A 13,579-nucleotide genomic window follows, 5' to 3' on the forward strand; every position below is an offset into this window, starting at 1 on the left:
CAAAACAACCAGAGATAACGGGAACTGCAGATGCTGGACAATCCGAGATAACAAAGTGTGGAGCTGGATGAACACAGCAGGCCAAGCTTTTCCTTCAAAAATTCTGCTTAAGTACCATACAGTACAAGAATTTAACAACATGAAGCAACAAGGAACAACCTAACAGGCCACAAAGCATAATTTCTTTTTTTGTTTGCTGACTTGGAATTGAAATCTGGTAACCAGTCCTGGGAACTGAAATGGTTCGCATGATTGCTGCATAATTAGATGCCCACTGTAGCGCATCTCATTGTGAGTTATCCCTGGCGATCTCCATGTTTGGAAAAGGACTCCCAGAGAGATAACAAGGTGTTGGCTTTTTGAAAGTACCATCACAATTAGACTGTACAGGTGTGGTGATTAACTAATGGAATTATATTTGAATTCACATGCTGCTGTAGCAAAATATCTAATTAGTGCATACTGCGACATTTGCCGACCATGGAAATGTACACAAACTGTGCTCATTTTCAAGCAGAAAACATGGAAATTGTGGAGAGTTACTCATAGCTATTTCCCCAGTTGCTGTTTGTCTGGGACTTGTACTGCAGAAAAGGCAAAATATTGCAGCACAATGGGTAGAATGCCTACCTCTGTACTGGAAGCTCCATGTATAAGCTCCACTCCAATCCTTGATGTTCAAGGAAGTTGTATTTATAAGATGGCCGAAGGGGATCAACCTACAATTCCTCAGAAAGTGCACCAATGACAGGAGGTAAGAGTGGGAGGGCTTCCTGGTCAGCCTAGAAATGGAGAGAACATTGCAGCCTCTCCTATCACCATCTGTAGCTCCAGGCTTCAGCGTACATTGACAAGTGCTTGTTTCCCCAACAGCTCAGATTCTCTTAATGAATCGTAGCACAGTGCCTATGCTGAAAAGCTCAAAAGTGAAAGTATAAATGTATTGGAGTGAAAAAGCTGTGTGGAAGAGTGGTTTTCAACTGGCATGCTGTGGAGCCATTCAAGTGTGCCATTAAATTTTGTGTAAAGGGGTAATAAAAATTAATGTAAAACAAACATTGTTTCTGCTTAAACAAATAGGGCCACGAAGAGTTAGAAATATTTGTTTTGAACAGATTTTTAAAATGCTGACATTTGAAGACCATATATTTTTTCCAGCAGATTTGAAGCATTAACATTATTGATCCTTTAGCTTCTTGCATGCACTATGTTGCAAACCACTCGAGTAAGACTGTAACCATAAAAAATACAAGTAAATGTGATGTTTACGAACAATCAGTTCAGATGAATAATATGAGTATGCAATGGAATTGTTTGCCTAATGGAAGAGTGCCTTGATACTAAAAACGTGGGAAATGACTGCTGTGGAATTCAAAACCTGCTTCCAAAAAGATTTCCCAATTGTCCTTCAGACATGAGATTCATATCAGATTCATTATTGTCAATTACAAGAGATGACTGCAGTCAACTTGGAAATATATTGTCGTTCCTTCACTGTCCCTGGTATAAAACCCTGGGATTCCCCAGAGGGCACTATGGGTTTATCTACAGCAAACAGACTGCAGCAATTCAAGAAGGAAGCATGTCACTACTTTCTCAAGTGAAAATAGTGATGAGTAATAAATGTCGGTCAGCCAGAGTTGGCCACATTCTACGAGTGAATAAATAAAAACATAACAACGCTGTGGACAGATTCGGATTGTAGTCTGAGTAATGTGGGCAAGAATTGTGGCAGAATCGAATGGGATGTCCAGTGATAGGACTGTCTCACTCTAGCTTTTATACTTTTCAAAAGTGGCAAGGTTGGCTTCTCATTAGGTAACAATAAACTGCCAATTAAGGAGCATTACAGCTTGTTAACACCTTATTAGTGGACAAACTCACCACATTAACATTCAGTTTTCTGCCTTACCAAATGTGCCAAATGTGATTGATTAGTGAGAAGTGTGGGTACCTGGCAACATGAGCCCACAGCCTTCTCTGAGGGACCCCCATGATGCTCAAGACAACCACACATACCCCTTATTCTCAGATGTTGGCATCTGGCATTTGACAACCCGTCGCAACCAACATGGCACCTCTCAATACACTTACAGGCTGCACAGGAACAGCAGATTGGCATTGCCAGATGGATTAGCAAGTCACATTAAAAGGCTGCATCAGAGACATTTTGAGCAGATGGACAGGGAGCCCAGCATATGGATTGGATGAGGTTGTATCTCAGGGAAGCTAGCTTGATCTCTTAGCACATACCCACATGCTCATTGTAGCCATGCCGTACCATACCAATTAGCACAGGCAAACAACCAGGCAGCTTGCCTTGTTGGTCAGCTGCCCCCACTGTAGGGCACACTACTGTCTGACACTGCTGTGCCAATCTCACAGCTGCTGTAAATGCTAGCAACTTACGTGGCAAACCTGCTGCATGTGCAGGAAGCCGGGACCTCTGTCTGGACATCTCTGAGGAGTTGTCTTCACCAAAGTCTTTGAAGGCACCCATCTGGTGGAGGTTCCTGGCACAGTAGGTTAAGAGTACACTCCCAGAGAATTGTCCACTGTCAAGCTGCCAGTCGGGGTGCTTTCAGTCAGGGGATTCATACCACTGCAGACTTGGGAGTGGGCCACTGTCAGTCCTCTGACTCCAAACCAGCTAATCTTGTGGGTGGGTGTCTAGAACTAATGTAGACAGAGAGGTGGACATGTACCAGTGAGGTGTCTGAGCACCCTTACCCAAGGCTGTCTGGTTATGACATTCAAGGATGCGGGCCAATGTCAGTCCATCGAGTCTGTCTGCAGTGACTGAGGGGTGATAGGGAGGAAGGCAGGGGAGCCCCAGCTGCTGGAAGGAGACCCAGCAAGTTATTCTTTGGAAGTGGGGCTACAGTGTTGGGGGAAGGAGGGATTCTAACTGTGAAGTGGGTAGAACAGTTTCTGCAAGGGATGAATACAGTAAAGCATGGATGGGAAAGGGAAGCATGCAAGTAAGAGGGGAGGGTTTGTACATGTTCAGGAGCACCCTGGGCTTCAAGGAGTTGGGGATACAATATCAGGACATTCATGGCCTAGTGGGGGTGAAAGATGGGCAGGTGCAGACTCAGGTAGATGGGTTCGGTGTGAACCTTAAGTAGGGCAGTATGAACGCATGGGAGTTATAGGCTATCAGGAAGGATAGCCTACTGATTTATAGAGATGGATGCTGGTAGCCATTGGCTGAGGAGAACTGGTGGCACCGCTGGTGTAGAGATGAAAATAGATGGCACAGTTGTTAGTGTTGGAGTATGTGATGAGGTGTGCTGAATGACAGGTATGAAGTTTAAGGGGGTGTATTGAGCGCTGGCGAGAGAAGATGTTGCAGACAGCTGTGGGATGGCAGCTCATGAGCCTTGTTGGGAGGGAGGTACAACAACAGACATTGAGTGATTGTGAGATGTTAGAGAGAAGGGTGTGCCACAGCTGGGGAAGCGTATAGCCTTGGTGGCTTGCTGGTTAAGTTCAAACTGTGTTAATTTAGTGTGTTCCTGAGCTATTCATTACCCAGTCAGGCTTAGTTGTCTTATGGCAATGAAAATCTCAGTATGAGTACTATCATTGGCCTTTTCCATCACCTCCCCCAACACCGAGGGCAGAAAATGCAGCCAGGTTTCCCACCACAGGTTACTGTGGCCCCAATCTGGGATGTGTGGAGATCAAGGTTAGATAGGGGCTGATGCCGGCTTAGTGACATTACTTGAACAAGGTATAACGGAACTTACTTCAGCACTGTTCAGGCTCTTTAAGAGCGCAATAGAAAAGACAGAAAATTGATTGGAAGCGTATTGGACAACTTACTCGTTCTTACGTAATTTTTTTTTAATCTCTTCCCCATAGAAAAGCCTCGGATGAACAGTATTCTTACTTCTGCAACTGAACCATATGATCTGTCTTTCTCAAGATCCTACCAGAGTCTCTCACACCTTCCACCTTCTTATGAATCTGCAGTTAAATCTGACATAAGCAAGTATTCTTCACTAAAGCGGTTAAGTAGGTGTTCCATAATCTTCCATTAACATTATTTTGCATCATACCTACAAAAACTAATCTGGTAACTTGTTTTGTTGTTAATGGCTGTTATTTTCCAACTGCTTCAGTCTTGCAGTCTCCCAGCTGTTGCACAAGCAAGTGTGTCAACTGTTCAACTTCATGGTGCACCAGCATTTATTGATGGCCAATCTCTCGGTGTCAATAGAATATGCCGTGGATAATTTAGCTCATTGCAGGGATAAGGAATATTAATTGTGCTTTTACCTCACCCTACAGCATCATTCCTTTTGCAGTGCTCTTGTTGAATGCTGCTTGGATGGCCATGTCGGAAGGCAAATGAAATGTGGGGCCTCTCTTGACAGGGGCATCAGCTAAATACCCCTCCTGAGGTGATGAGCAACGTAACTCCCAATGTAAAAGACAAACATCACTTCCCGAATGGTACAAGCAGTCTTATCCTGAAGTTTGTCCAAAAAGTGACAGAGTATCGTAATTTCTGACCCGTTTTGAAACAGTTGGGAAAGCCTAATGTTCAGAATACTCTTTTGCTACTGAAGTTTCTTTCCCCACCTCATTTCACACAATTCCCATTTCCCCCTCCCCCACAAAATAATTCCTCCTACCACTCCTGAGATATGAACAGAGCCCATTCAAGCAGCAAGATTTCCGGGAGATCACAAAACCACGTATTTGTGAAGAGATAATGGGAACTGCAGATGCTGGAGAATCCAAGATAATAAAATGTGAGGCTGGATGAACACAGCAGGCCAAGCAGCATCTCAGGAGCACAAAAGCTGAACGTTTGTGAAGTTGCCTAGTCTGGTAAAGGGTTTTTGTTGCAGATACAGAAGTCTTGTATTTCAGCTGCAGTAAAAACAGGAGTGTGCAAGAGAAAGTCAGCATCTGCAAGGGAGGCAAGGGCCTAGTGGTGTAGTCATTAGACTATTAATCCAGAAACTCAGCTAATGTTTTGAGGACTTGGGTTCAAATCCCACGATGGCAGATGCTGAAATTTGAACTAAACTTGTTGTCAAAAACAAAATCCGGATTTAATTTTCTATTGATGGCCACAAAATCATTGTTGATTGTTGGTATACACATCTGATGCATTACTGTCTTTTGTGGAAGGTAACTGCTGACATTATCTGGTCTGGCCTACAATGTAACTCCAGATCCACAGCAATGTGGATGACTCTTCACTACCCTCTGGGAAAATAGGGATGGGCAATAAATACTGGCCTGGCCTGGCCTGCATCCTGCGAATAATTTTTTAAAATCTTCCACACAAATCCTGACATTATTAAGAACACTGATCTGCCTAAAAATGGAAAAGAATCAGTGCAAAAAGAAGGAAGGGAGAAATATAACCAAACAAAAATAAAATGACTGAAGACAGAACAAAGGAAATTATTAACAGAAATGGAATAACATGAAGAAAACACAAAACCATGAAAAAGCAAACAGGGAAGAGATTAGAATTAAATCGGTGATAGTGAATAACTGAAAAGACCGAACAATTGCAGGTTGGAACAGAAGAGGAAAAACTAACAGCAGTTGAAGTTAGTAATGTGGAGGAATTATTACAAAATGTGAGATATCAAGAAATAAGAAAAGGAAACATAAAATAAGAAAGACAATGATCGAGCATTTTTAAAAGTTTTTAAAGCACACGTAGCTAAAAATGGTCAGAACTTTTTAAATCTGCAAATATAGAAAATGAAAATTGAAAGAAGAAAACAAATATGCAGCATTTTGCACTGGATACTAAGAAGTTAGCAAGGTCCAACCAGTCGACTAGGGTAGAACCTAACTAATGGCCACAAGTTACTCCTAATGCAACATGGAGACAAATAACTTAATAATGTCCATCTTTCCCAAGGCAAGAAATTCTTAAAACTTTTGCAGAATTCTGGACTCACTGGAACATTTTAAAACTGCTAAATTGACTGCCAGTTTGAGTTCCAAGTAAAATGTTACTGCAGCTGTGCATGAACCGTGACTCATTAAGGTCCATTGCTCAGAGGCAATGAACAGGCACTTGAGGTACAAGTCTGAGTGAACACTGCAGTACAAGTGTGGTTTAACCAGAGAACTTGGCACCAATCACCCCTGGGGATTGTAACAGATCCTTGCTGGGGAAAAGAAAGGGCAGATCAAGTTCAATATTGGATAACTGAGCAAGTAGTACCATGAGAGTTGCAGTTACGCTATTGATGCCTGTCTGCTTTTGCTTCGTATTTTCATTGATATCTTTCCCCATGGGAAACATTGTCAGTATTTTTCTGTATGAATGGCAACTTGTTCATTTCACAATCAAATACATTAACATTACACATTCTTCTGCATGAGTATCTAATGTATAATTCTGTTCACAAATGAAAATATAAATAATTCCTGTGTACATTGAGGATATAAAATCTATACGTCCCATGTATATTATCGAGTCTCAAATCTATTATATCTTCATTGTTCTAACCAAAATTGTAATTCGGGCCGCTGAAATTTCAGTTAATGTAAAATTGGGTAAAGGAAGGCAATGGAATGGGAGATTCAAAGCAGTGGAATCGCAGAAGATTCTAGAGGTGTTTTTCTTGCTGCTGATTGGAGAAATCAATGCTTCATTACCAAAGGACTGCCGAAGAGTTAAAAGTACAGATCTCCACTTCTAACTGTTGGCATTTTGTTGACGTTGTAGAAGTCTGAGAGATCTGATTTTTAAAATTGTACAAAAGTGAAGAAATAGCAGTCCTGACTGTGATAATTATGATCTTTCAGAATTAAAAAGTATTGGGTGGATGACATAAATATTCTAAAAGGGGTTTTCTTTTGCATGATTCCTGCAGGTGAAAAGGAGATTGACGAATATTACATGAAAAGGCGACACCTTCCAGACTTGGCCGCGAGAGGAACCCTGCCTCTCCACATTATGAAAATGAATCAGGAACACAGTAACACCAGGGAGAGGCCTAGACGACCAGTGCGAGCAATGTCACAGGACAGAGTCCTGTCTCCAGAGAGAGATGTGCCTCAAGAATGTGTCATGACTTACGAGCGAATCCTATCTGATGAACAACTGCTGTCAGCTGAACGCCTTCAGTCCCAGGACCCTCTGCTCTCTCCCGATAAAGTTATGTCCCTCAAACGCTCGGCGTTCCGAGAAAAGGCTATGTCCAGGGCCTTGTCCCAGTCCCACACAGATGTCGTTGTATCCACGCCCGTCTTAGATCGCTATAAGATGACAAAAATGCATTCGCATCCCAGTGCCTCAAACTCTTCTTACAATACCTTAAATATAAATCAAACAAACCACACTGCTGCTAAGCGACATGCCTTTGCTTCACGTCGGCACAACACAGTGGAACAGCTCCACTATATCCCAGGACATCACCGTAATTACCATACAGCCAGCAAAACAGAAGTAACTGTTTGATCTTAATAAAACAAAAACACATCACCGATTCCATAGTAACAAGAGTCTGGAATATTTGTCAGTGAGCCAGAGGACAATGGCACTGTCAGACCACACTAATTACTCACACCCTAATTCCTGACATGTTATTCGAGCAAATGCATTTGTTTTATCTAAACAAAGTGGCATACTATATGAGGCTTCAGTCTTTCCAGAGACACTTAACATCAGTTCCTTGTTTTATTCAAGGTTTTCATTTTAGTTGGTACATTAGCACAACAGATGGTATTATACCATTCAGGTCACCTGACAGTTTCTATCAAAGGAAGCCATGTGGTATCGTAGTCAATTTAAAGGGCTGATGGATTAAAAGGGCAGTGGCTGAATTTCTAACCAAAATGTTAATACTACAAATGTTGGAGATTGAAGCTATTTGATTGAGAGATACTGGACTAGTTTGATGACTTAGTCAGATTTGATGCGTTTGCTCAATTTAAAAAAAAGGAAGCTTGTACCATATCATCCAAATGTTCATCTTCTGAGCATAAGTCAACCATTTCATGGGTGACCATTTCCATGCATAGATATGGTGCACAACTGGCTTTCCCTCCATCTATTTCTTTTGCCCATTCAGAAGAGGAGATGGTTACTTTTATTCAAGGCTTAGGGAGATAGGTGGTCTTGGAGAGTTTCACCAACAGGACGATCATTTTCTAACTGTGGTCGTGAGTTGCATGGTATTGTTCAAGAGAATAAAAGACTTGGTATTTTTCATTGCTGAGTGAAGAAAAAAATTGAAGGACATTGCATAGAGCTGAAATATTGAGCTTATTCCATGGGCATGTGACTGTGCAATTTTTTTTAAATGCTGGAGGCCAATATGGACTTTTTTTTATAAAAAAATTAATTATCAAGTTTGTGCTGGAGAGTGGAATGCCATTCATACAACTATTGAAATCACCAGTCAGGCCAATAGGCTAAATTCAGTGGCAGATTGATGTGAAGCAAATGAAAATTCACCATTTGTCGGTCACCAATAGTTTATAACCAAGAACTGTCAGAGATTCAGACAAACCGGTTATTTCCTATAGAAGGTAGTAGAAGCAGATTTGTCATTCACATCTTAATGCCATGTGTGCCCTTTATCCTCATCTTTTCTTCTTCTTTTCTGTTTTATTTCTCTGTTCCAAACTCGTTTCTCATATTTTTAATGACACCATGTCATTTGCCTTCTTTTTTTCCAGACAGCCCAATCTTTTTGTAAATATTCATTGTTCTTCCAGGTTTGGTCCTTTCGCAAATATTCATGCTTTTTTCCCCCCTTTCCTTCAATTTTGAAACAAATACCCCTTTTTTTTGCATTTTGTTAATCTTGGTTTTACTTTTATACCGTTGATGCTTCTAAGGTCTCTGACTAGATAGAGACAATGCTTGGCATATGCAGTGAAGTTTGCAATGGAAATTTGGCCACTGGCATAATCAGGTAATGAAATTTGGCATGCTTTAAAATGGTGCATTGTTTTGAGTGTAGGTCTGAAAATTGATATTCCCACAGAATAGCATGTTAAGTATTCAGACTCCTACTGCTTAGAAGAATAGTGGAATCTGAGGATTTGTAAAGGTCAAATTTGTGAAAATTGTGGTATGCAAGTTTGAAGCTATATATAAGTATTGGACCAATGCTGACCTGGTGAGGCATTTATTGTACAGTGGTGAACATTTTATAAGTCTTTAGGCCTCTGCAATAACCTCTGGTGACAAGAAGAATTGAGGTCATCCACACCATATCAGCAGCCTTGAAAGGAACTTGTAGGTTCCAAGTTTCTGAGAAGATTTGTACTTGTAGGTTTATGCGCAAAATAGGCCATGAAGTAATCATGAACCACAACAAATGTAGATTTTATCTTCATTAGCAAGTTCCTGAGCAGTGAAAGTACTGCAGGTAAAGATGCACTTGAATTCATTTTTATTTGAAGGAAAATGCTATTTTCATCATCCAGACACTTTGAAAACTTGATAGGCAGAGGACCTTCTCCAGTCATGTTCCCATGGAGACATGTGTCAAGTCAGAAATTTAATCGGCTAGATTACGTTTTACCCAAACTTGTGAGATTGCGTTATGTAGTCTTACAAGCAAGTAAGGACGAAGAATTGAAATTTGCTTTGATGTAAGACCTAAAAGAAGGCTAATTTTCATTCACGGCACAAAACAGGAACATTGCCAAGTAGATGTCACAGTTGTATTTTGAACTCTCAAGTTTGGAAACAATAGTTCAAATCCTAGCTTCCACAGATACATTAACTGACGTTTACCATGTATTCAGCAAGTTTGCAGAGAAACCTGTTCACAACAATGGATTGATACAATTTGAAAGACTGATAGACAAGGGAAAAGCTGTTAAAGAATGTTAACCACCTATCACTCAGTATAGAGTTGTTTTGATGACAACAGAACTAATATGAATGATTCAGGCTTTTCAACTCAAAGCAAGTGTAATTCAGACAAATAATTGGGATTGTGTTTTCAGATAGGCAGTTCCTTTCTTGTAACGTGGTTAATTCTCCAGAGATAATTTCCTGTTCAGTTGACGCTGTTTAGCAGATGAAGCGGCAGTGTTTCTGACATCTTAATTCTTGCAGGTCACAATAGCCTTGAGGCTGTCAATGTAAGTAGCTAATTGCTTATAACATTAGAACCCCCATCCAATTCTTTGCTGTGTCATTGCAGTGAAATGAATGAACAAAAATAAAAGGAGCCCACAGGGGGGAAAAAAAAAGACAGTGGTTATATAGTATTTCTCATGGCCAATTTTCAGCCAAATCTGGGGCCCTGTGGCCCTCTACAGATTTTTTACAGTCATTTGGGAAAGCAAGGGCTAGTCTCAGTCAATTCATTCACTGCCCTGGAGAGAGTGGTATTGGTAAGAACTGCAATGTAGAGTAGATGCAATGCAGGTAGAGCTAGGCCAGAATTGGAGAAGGATACAAAGGCTGTTTTGAAAGGATAGAATGCACCTCTGTTATACTTTGTATATTAAATGTAAATAATAGTGACACCAACTAAATAAAGGTGATGCTTTCCAGCTGATGTACATTTTATTGATTAAAGCACAATAGTAGTACAATTTACTATTTAGAAGATGGTGTTATAGTCTATTTAACAATATTAAAGTGATAATTGCAAGTCTTAAATGGAATGTTAAAAAATGTTATTTGGTTTGTTGATGAGGACATCAAACTGGAATCTACCAGGAGCGAATTATAGGCAGGAGCTCTTAAGAAATTGCATTCGAAAGTATAAATCGGGTCAGATCAGCCATGCAAAATGGAGACAGAATAATTGTTTGAATAATTCTCAAATAACGGATTAGTCAACACAGTAGGTGATTTAAAAATTGAATAATTGCTTTGGTAATTAGCTGACTTCTCTTTCCATCATCAATCATGTTTTGAGCAGTTCTTTTGGAATCTGAAAGTAAATTACATCCTTGTTGTCATTCCAACTGTGAAGCTGGCTCATCATGGAATAACGAGTCAAAAGCCTGGCATCAGTTAACTGCCCTCAGTCCATAAGCAGCCAACCATTGACAAAGACCTCAAACTATCCCCAGTGCGAAAAACACTCACCTCCTTTCAATGTTATTGCTGCTTTTGCATGACAGCTATTTTTTAAAAAAATTGATTCTTCTCTGACTCAACATACTGAGATAATTGTACCACCTACCACGGGTTTAATCTGAGTTTACACCAGTTGGAAGTGCTAGGCTTTGGAACACCCCAAATTTAGCAACTTAGCGTCAAATAGCTCCATTACCGCATCAAAGATGTCTTCATAAGTCATTTTCATTGCACTCCTGGGTATTTTCCCTTGTAACTCTGTCCCCTGCATGTGTCTTACCCCCGTTTTGCACACGGTTTATTCCCATGTCCTAAAGCATATCCCCATCTTTCACTCACGTCAATGGGCAAGTCGATATGTTGCTCTCCACTAAAAGATTTTCGTTAACGCGTGGGTGCTCTGTGCAGTTTGGTCTTGCAGATTTCCTTGGAGGTCCACTGTCACCTGATGAAAAGCCATTGTGTAGATAGATCAGGTTCCAAATGGTTCCCTATGCAGATTCATTCTACTCAAACAGCAGGAAAAATAAATATTTAAATGTTTTTTTTAAAAGTGATTGAAGCACCAGTGATAACAAGCTTTAAACAATGAGGTAAAGTAACACAAACACAAAGGGAGAACTACTGAAAATGGGACTCAAATTGAAGGGAAAGACTGAGAAATTAAATATTAACAAGGGAGCATAACATTAACAGCGTTAGCCCAGGACCCCATGCTTATTCTTTGCAGGCTATATGTTATCAGGTTACTGAACTCATTCCACAATGATAATTCATTGACCAGGAGTTGCAATGAAAACAATCTGAAGTGGCACATTTTGCAACAAATAAGTTTTTGGATGTAATGTATGCCCTCCAGCAGACTCAGTATCCATGTCAATCCTTCTACTGGTGTTATTACTTTCAGAAATGTGGGGGAAAAAAAGTAGTGGAAGATCAACAGACACAGCAAGGAGAACGAAAAGAAAGGTAAACTAGCATAGGAAATAGGCACTGATCTTTCAAAATATCAGGTGGTGTGAAATAGTGGAATGTGTAATATTGTAATCTGATGGTTCCTTGTTCATCTCCTTTCTTTGAATTTTTTATTAGATTATCAAGTAATCTTTTAGATTAGCAAACTTGTTTAATAAAGATTTAAATATGTACACCGCAGAACAAAAAGTAACCTAGGTGTTGTGAAACATTGTGGTGGAGGATGAGGTTTTGAGTATGAAAGGTTTAAATTGTACTGAAGAACATTGAGAAGCTGCTGTGATTACACTACAACATTGGATATGCTGAGAAACAATTAGAGATTTACTACTCTAATTGGATACAGTTTAAACCCAGACAACACTTTTTTTCAAGTCTTATGATGGATTTGTGGCTTTGTTTGATGGAAACTGTGACAGTTATTGCAAAGTGGACACACCTCTACCTTGGGAAACCTGTATCACATTATGTTCACTCTACTTATTATTAATCCAATCCAAATGACCTGTGAGGTCTGCTACAAATAGCATCTTTATTTCTGCGTACCTCTTCAGTGTAGGATTTGTAGCAGCCGTTCAGCCTTCTCACCATATATAAAATTTGGGTGAAGTTTTATATCCACAGTTTTGAACTAGCTTCAGAACCAGTTGCCGTGTAATAGCTAATTATCTTGATTAATAAAAAAATACAGATTAGACGTTTTTGTAGCAAGTATTTAACTGGCTATAAGACAAACTATTGTTAATATAACATTTTTACTTTAGTATGGAGAAAATGTATTTGCTAAGAGAGAGACAGGTGGTGAATTTGTGTTTATGGTCATCTTATGGATTGTTTATGGTAGTACACATGACAATGTAACTTTGTAGCTGTTACTTTGCACAAACTATTGGTTGAAAATTGAGTAAGCTTCAGGATGAGCAGTACTTGGCTGTTTCTCTGTAACTTAATTGTTGTTCTAATTACCTGTAAAAGCACATTCTGTATGTACTGTATACAAAACTGTAATGAGTTTAGTAAAACTTATATAGTCTTAAGGACATTTTTTCACTTTGTCAGTTACAATTATTTATGGATTCACTAAAAAAATTAAACCAATTTAAACAGAATCAAACTGGCCAGCTGCTTGAATTCTTGGAATGTTCTTGCTTTTAATACAATGAAAATATTCAGTATCTCTCTTCAATCAAAGACAATGGACATTCAGTTATTTCACACCTCACGTTGAAGTTTCGTTATCTCTTCTTTAACTAATAATGACTTGTAAAGTACTATGACCAGTAATAATTGTAGAAAAGACAAATACTGAGAATGGTTCAAGAGTTTATAACAATGCAAAGTCCTAAGAAACAATAATTATTTATTTATAGAGTCTCTAAAATACCAAAATTAACTTTTAAGAGCATTAAAAAAACACACAATTACGACACCAAGTCACATTAGAAAGTTTTACTTCAGTTAACCAAACGTTTGATCTAAGTAAAGAGGTGGAGAGGTGTAGGAAGGGAATTCAAGAGTTGAAGGCCTAGGCAACTGAAGATGCAGCTGCCACTGGTG

The 13,579-nt window shown here is 39.6% G+C and overlaps 1 protein-coding gene across 6 annotated transcripts in view; it reads left to right on the plus strand.

Moving 5' to 3' along the window:
- Positions 1–13,079, plus strand: part of LOC125463536 (protein shisa-6-like) — a 510,207-nt gene extending 497,128 nt beyond the window's left edge. For 3 of the 6 annotated variants that reach the window (XM_048554881.2, XM_059653800.1, XM_059653799.1), the window contains 2 exons: positions 3,868–4,020; positions 6,864–13,079. In XM_048554881.2, the coding sequence (XP_048410838.1) occupies positions 3,868–4,020; positions 6,864–7,450 (740 nt within the window). In that variant the 3' untranslated portion in view covers positions 7,451–13,079. The remainder of the gene's footprint in view (positions 1–3,867; positions 4,021–6,863) is intronic. The other 3 variants (XM_059653801.1, XM_059653802.1, XM_048554882.2) reach the window with 2 other exon arrangements.
- Positions 13,080–13,579: the final 500 nt, after the last annotated feature.

The sequence above is a fragment of the Stegostoma tigrinum genome, chromosome 22, assembly GCF_030684315.1.
Source record: "Stegostoma tigrinum isolate sSteTig4 chromosome 22, sSteTig4.hap1, whole genome shotgun sequence".
Classification (NCBI taxonomy): Eukaryota; Metazoa; Chordata; class Chondrichthyes; order Orectolobiformes; family Stegostomatidae; genus Stegostoma; species Stegostoma tigrinum.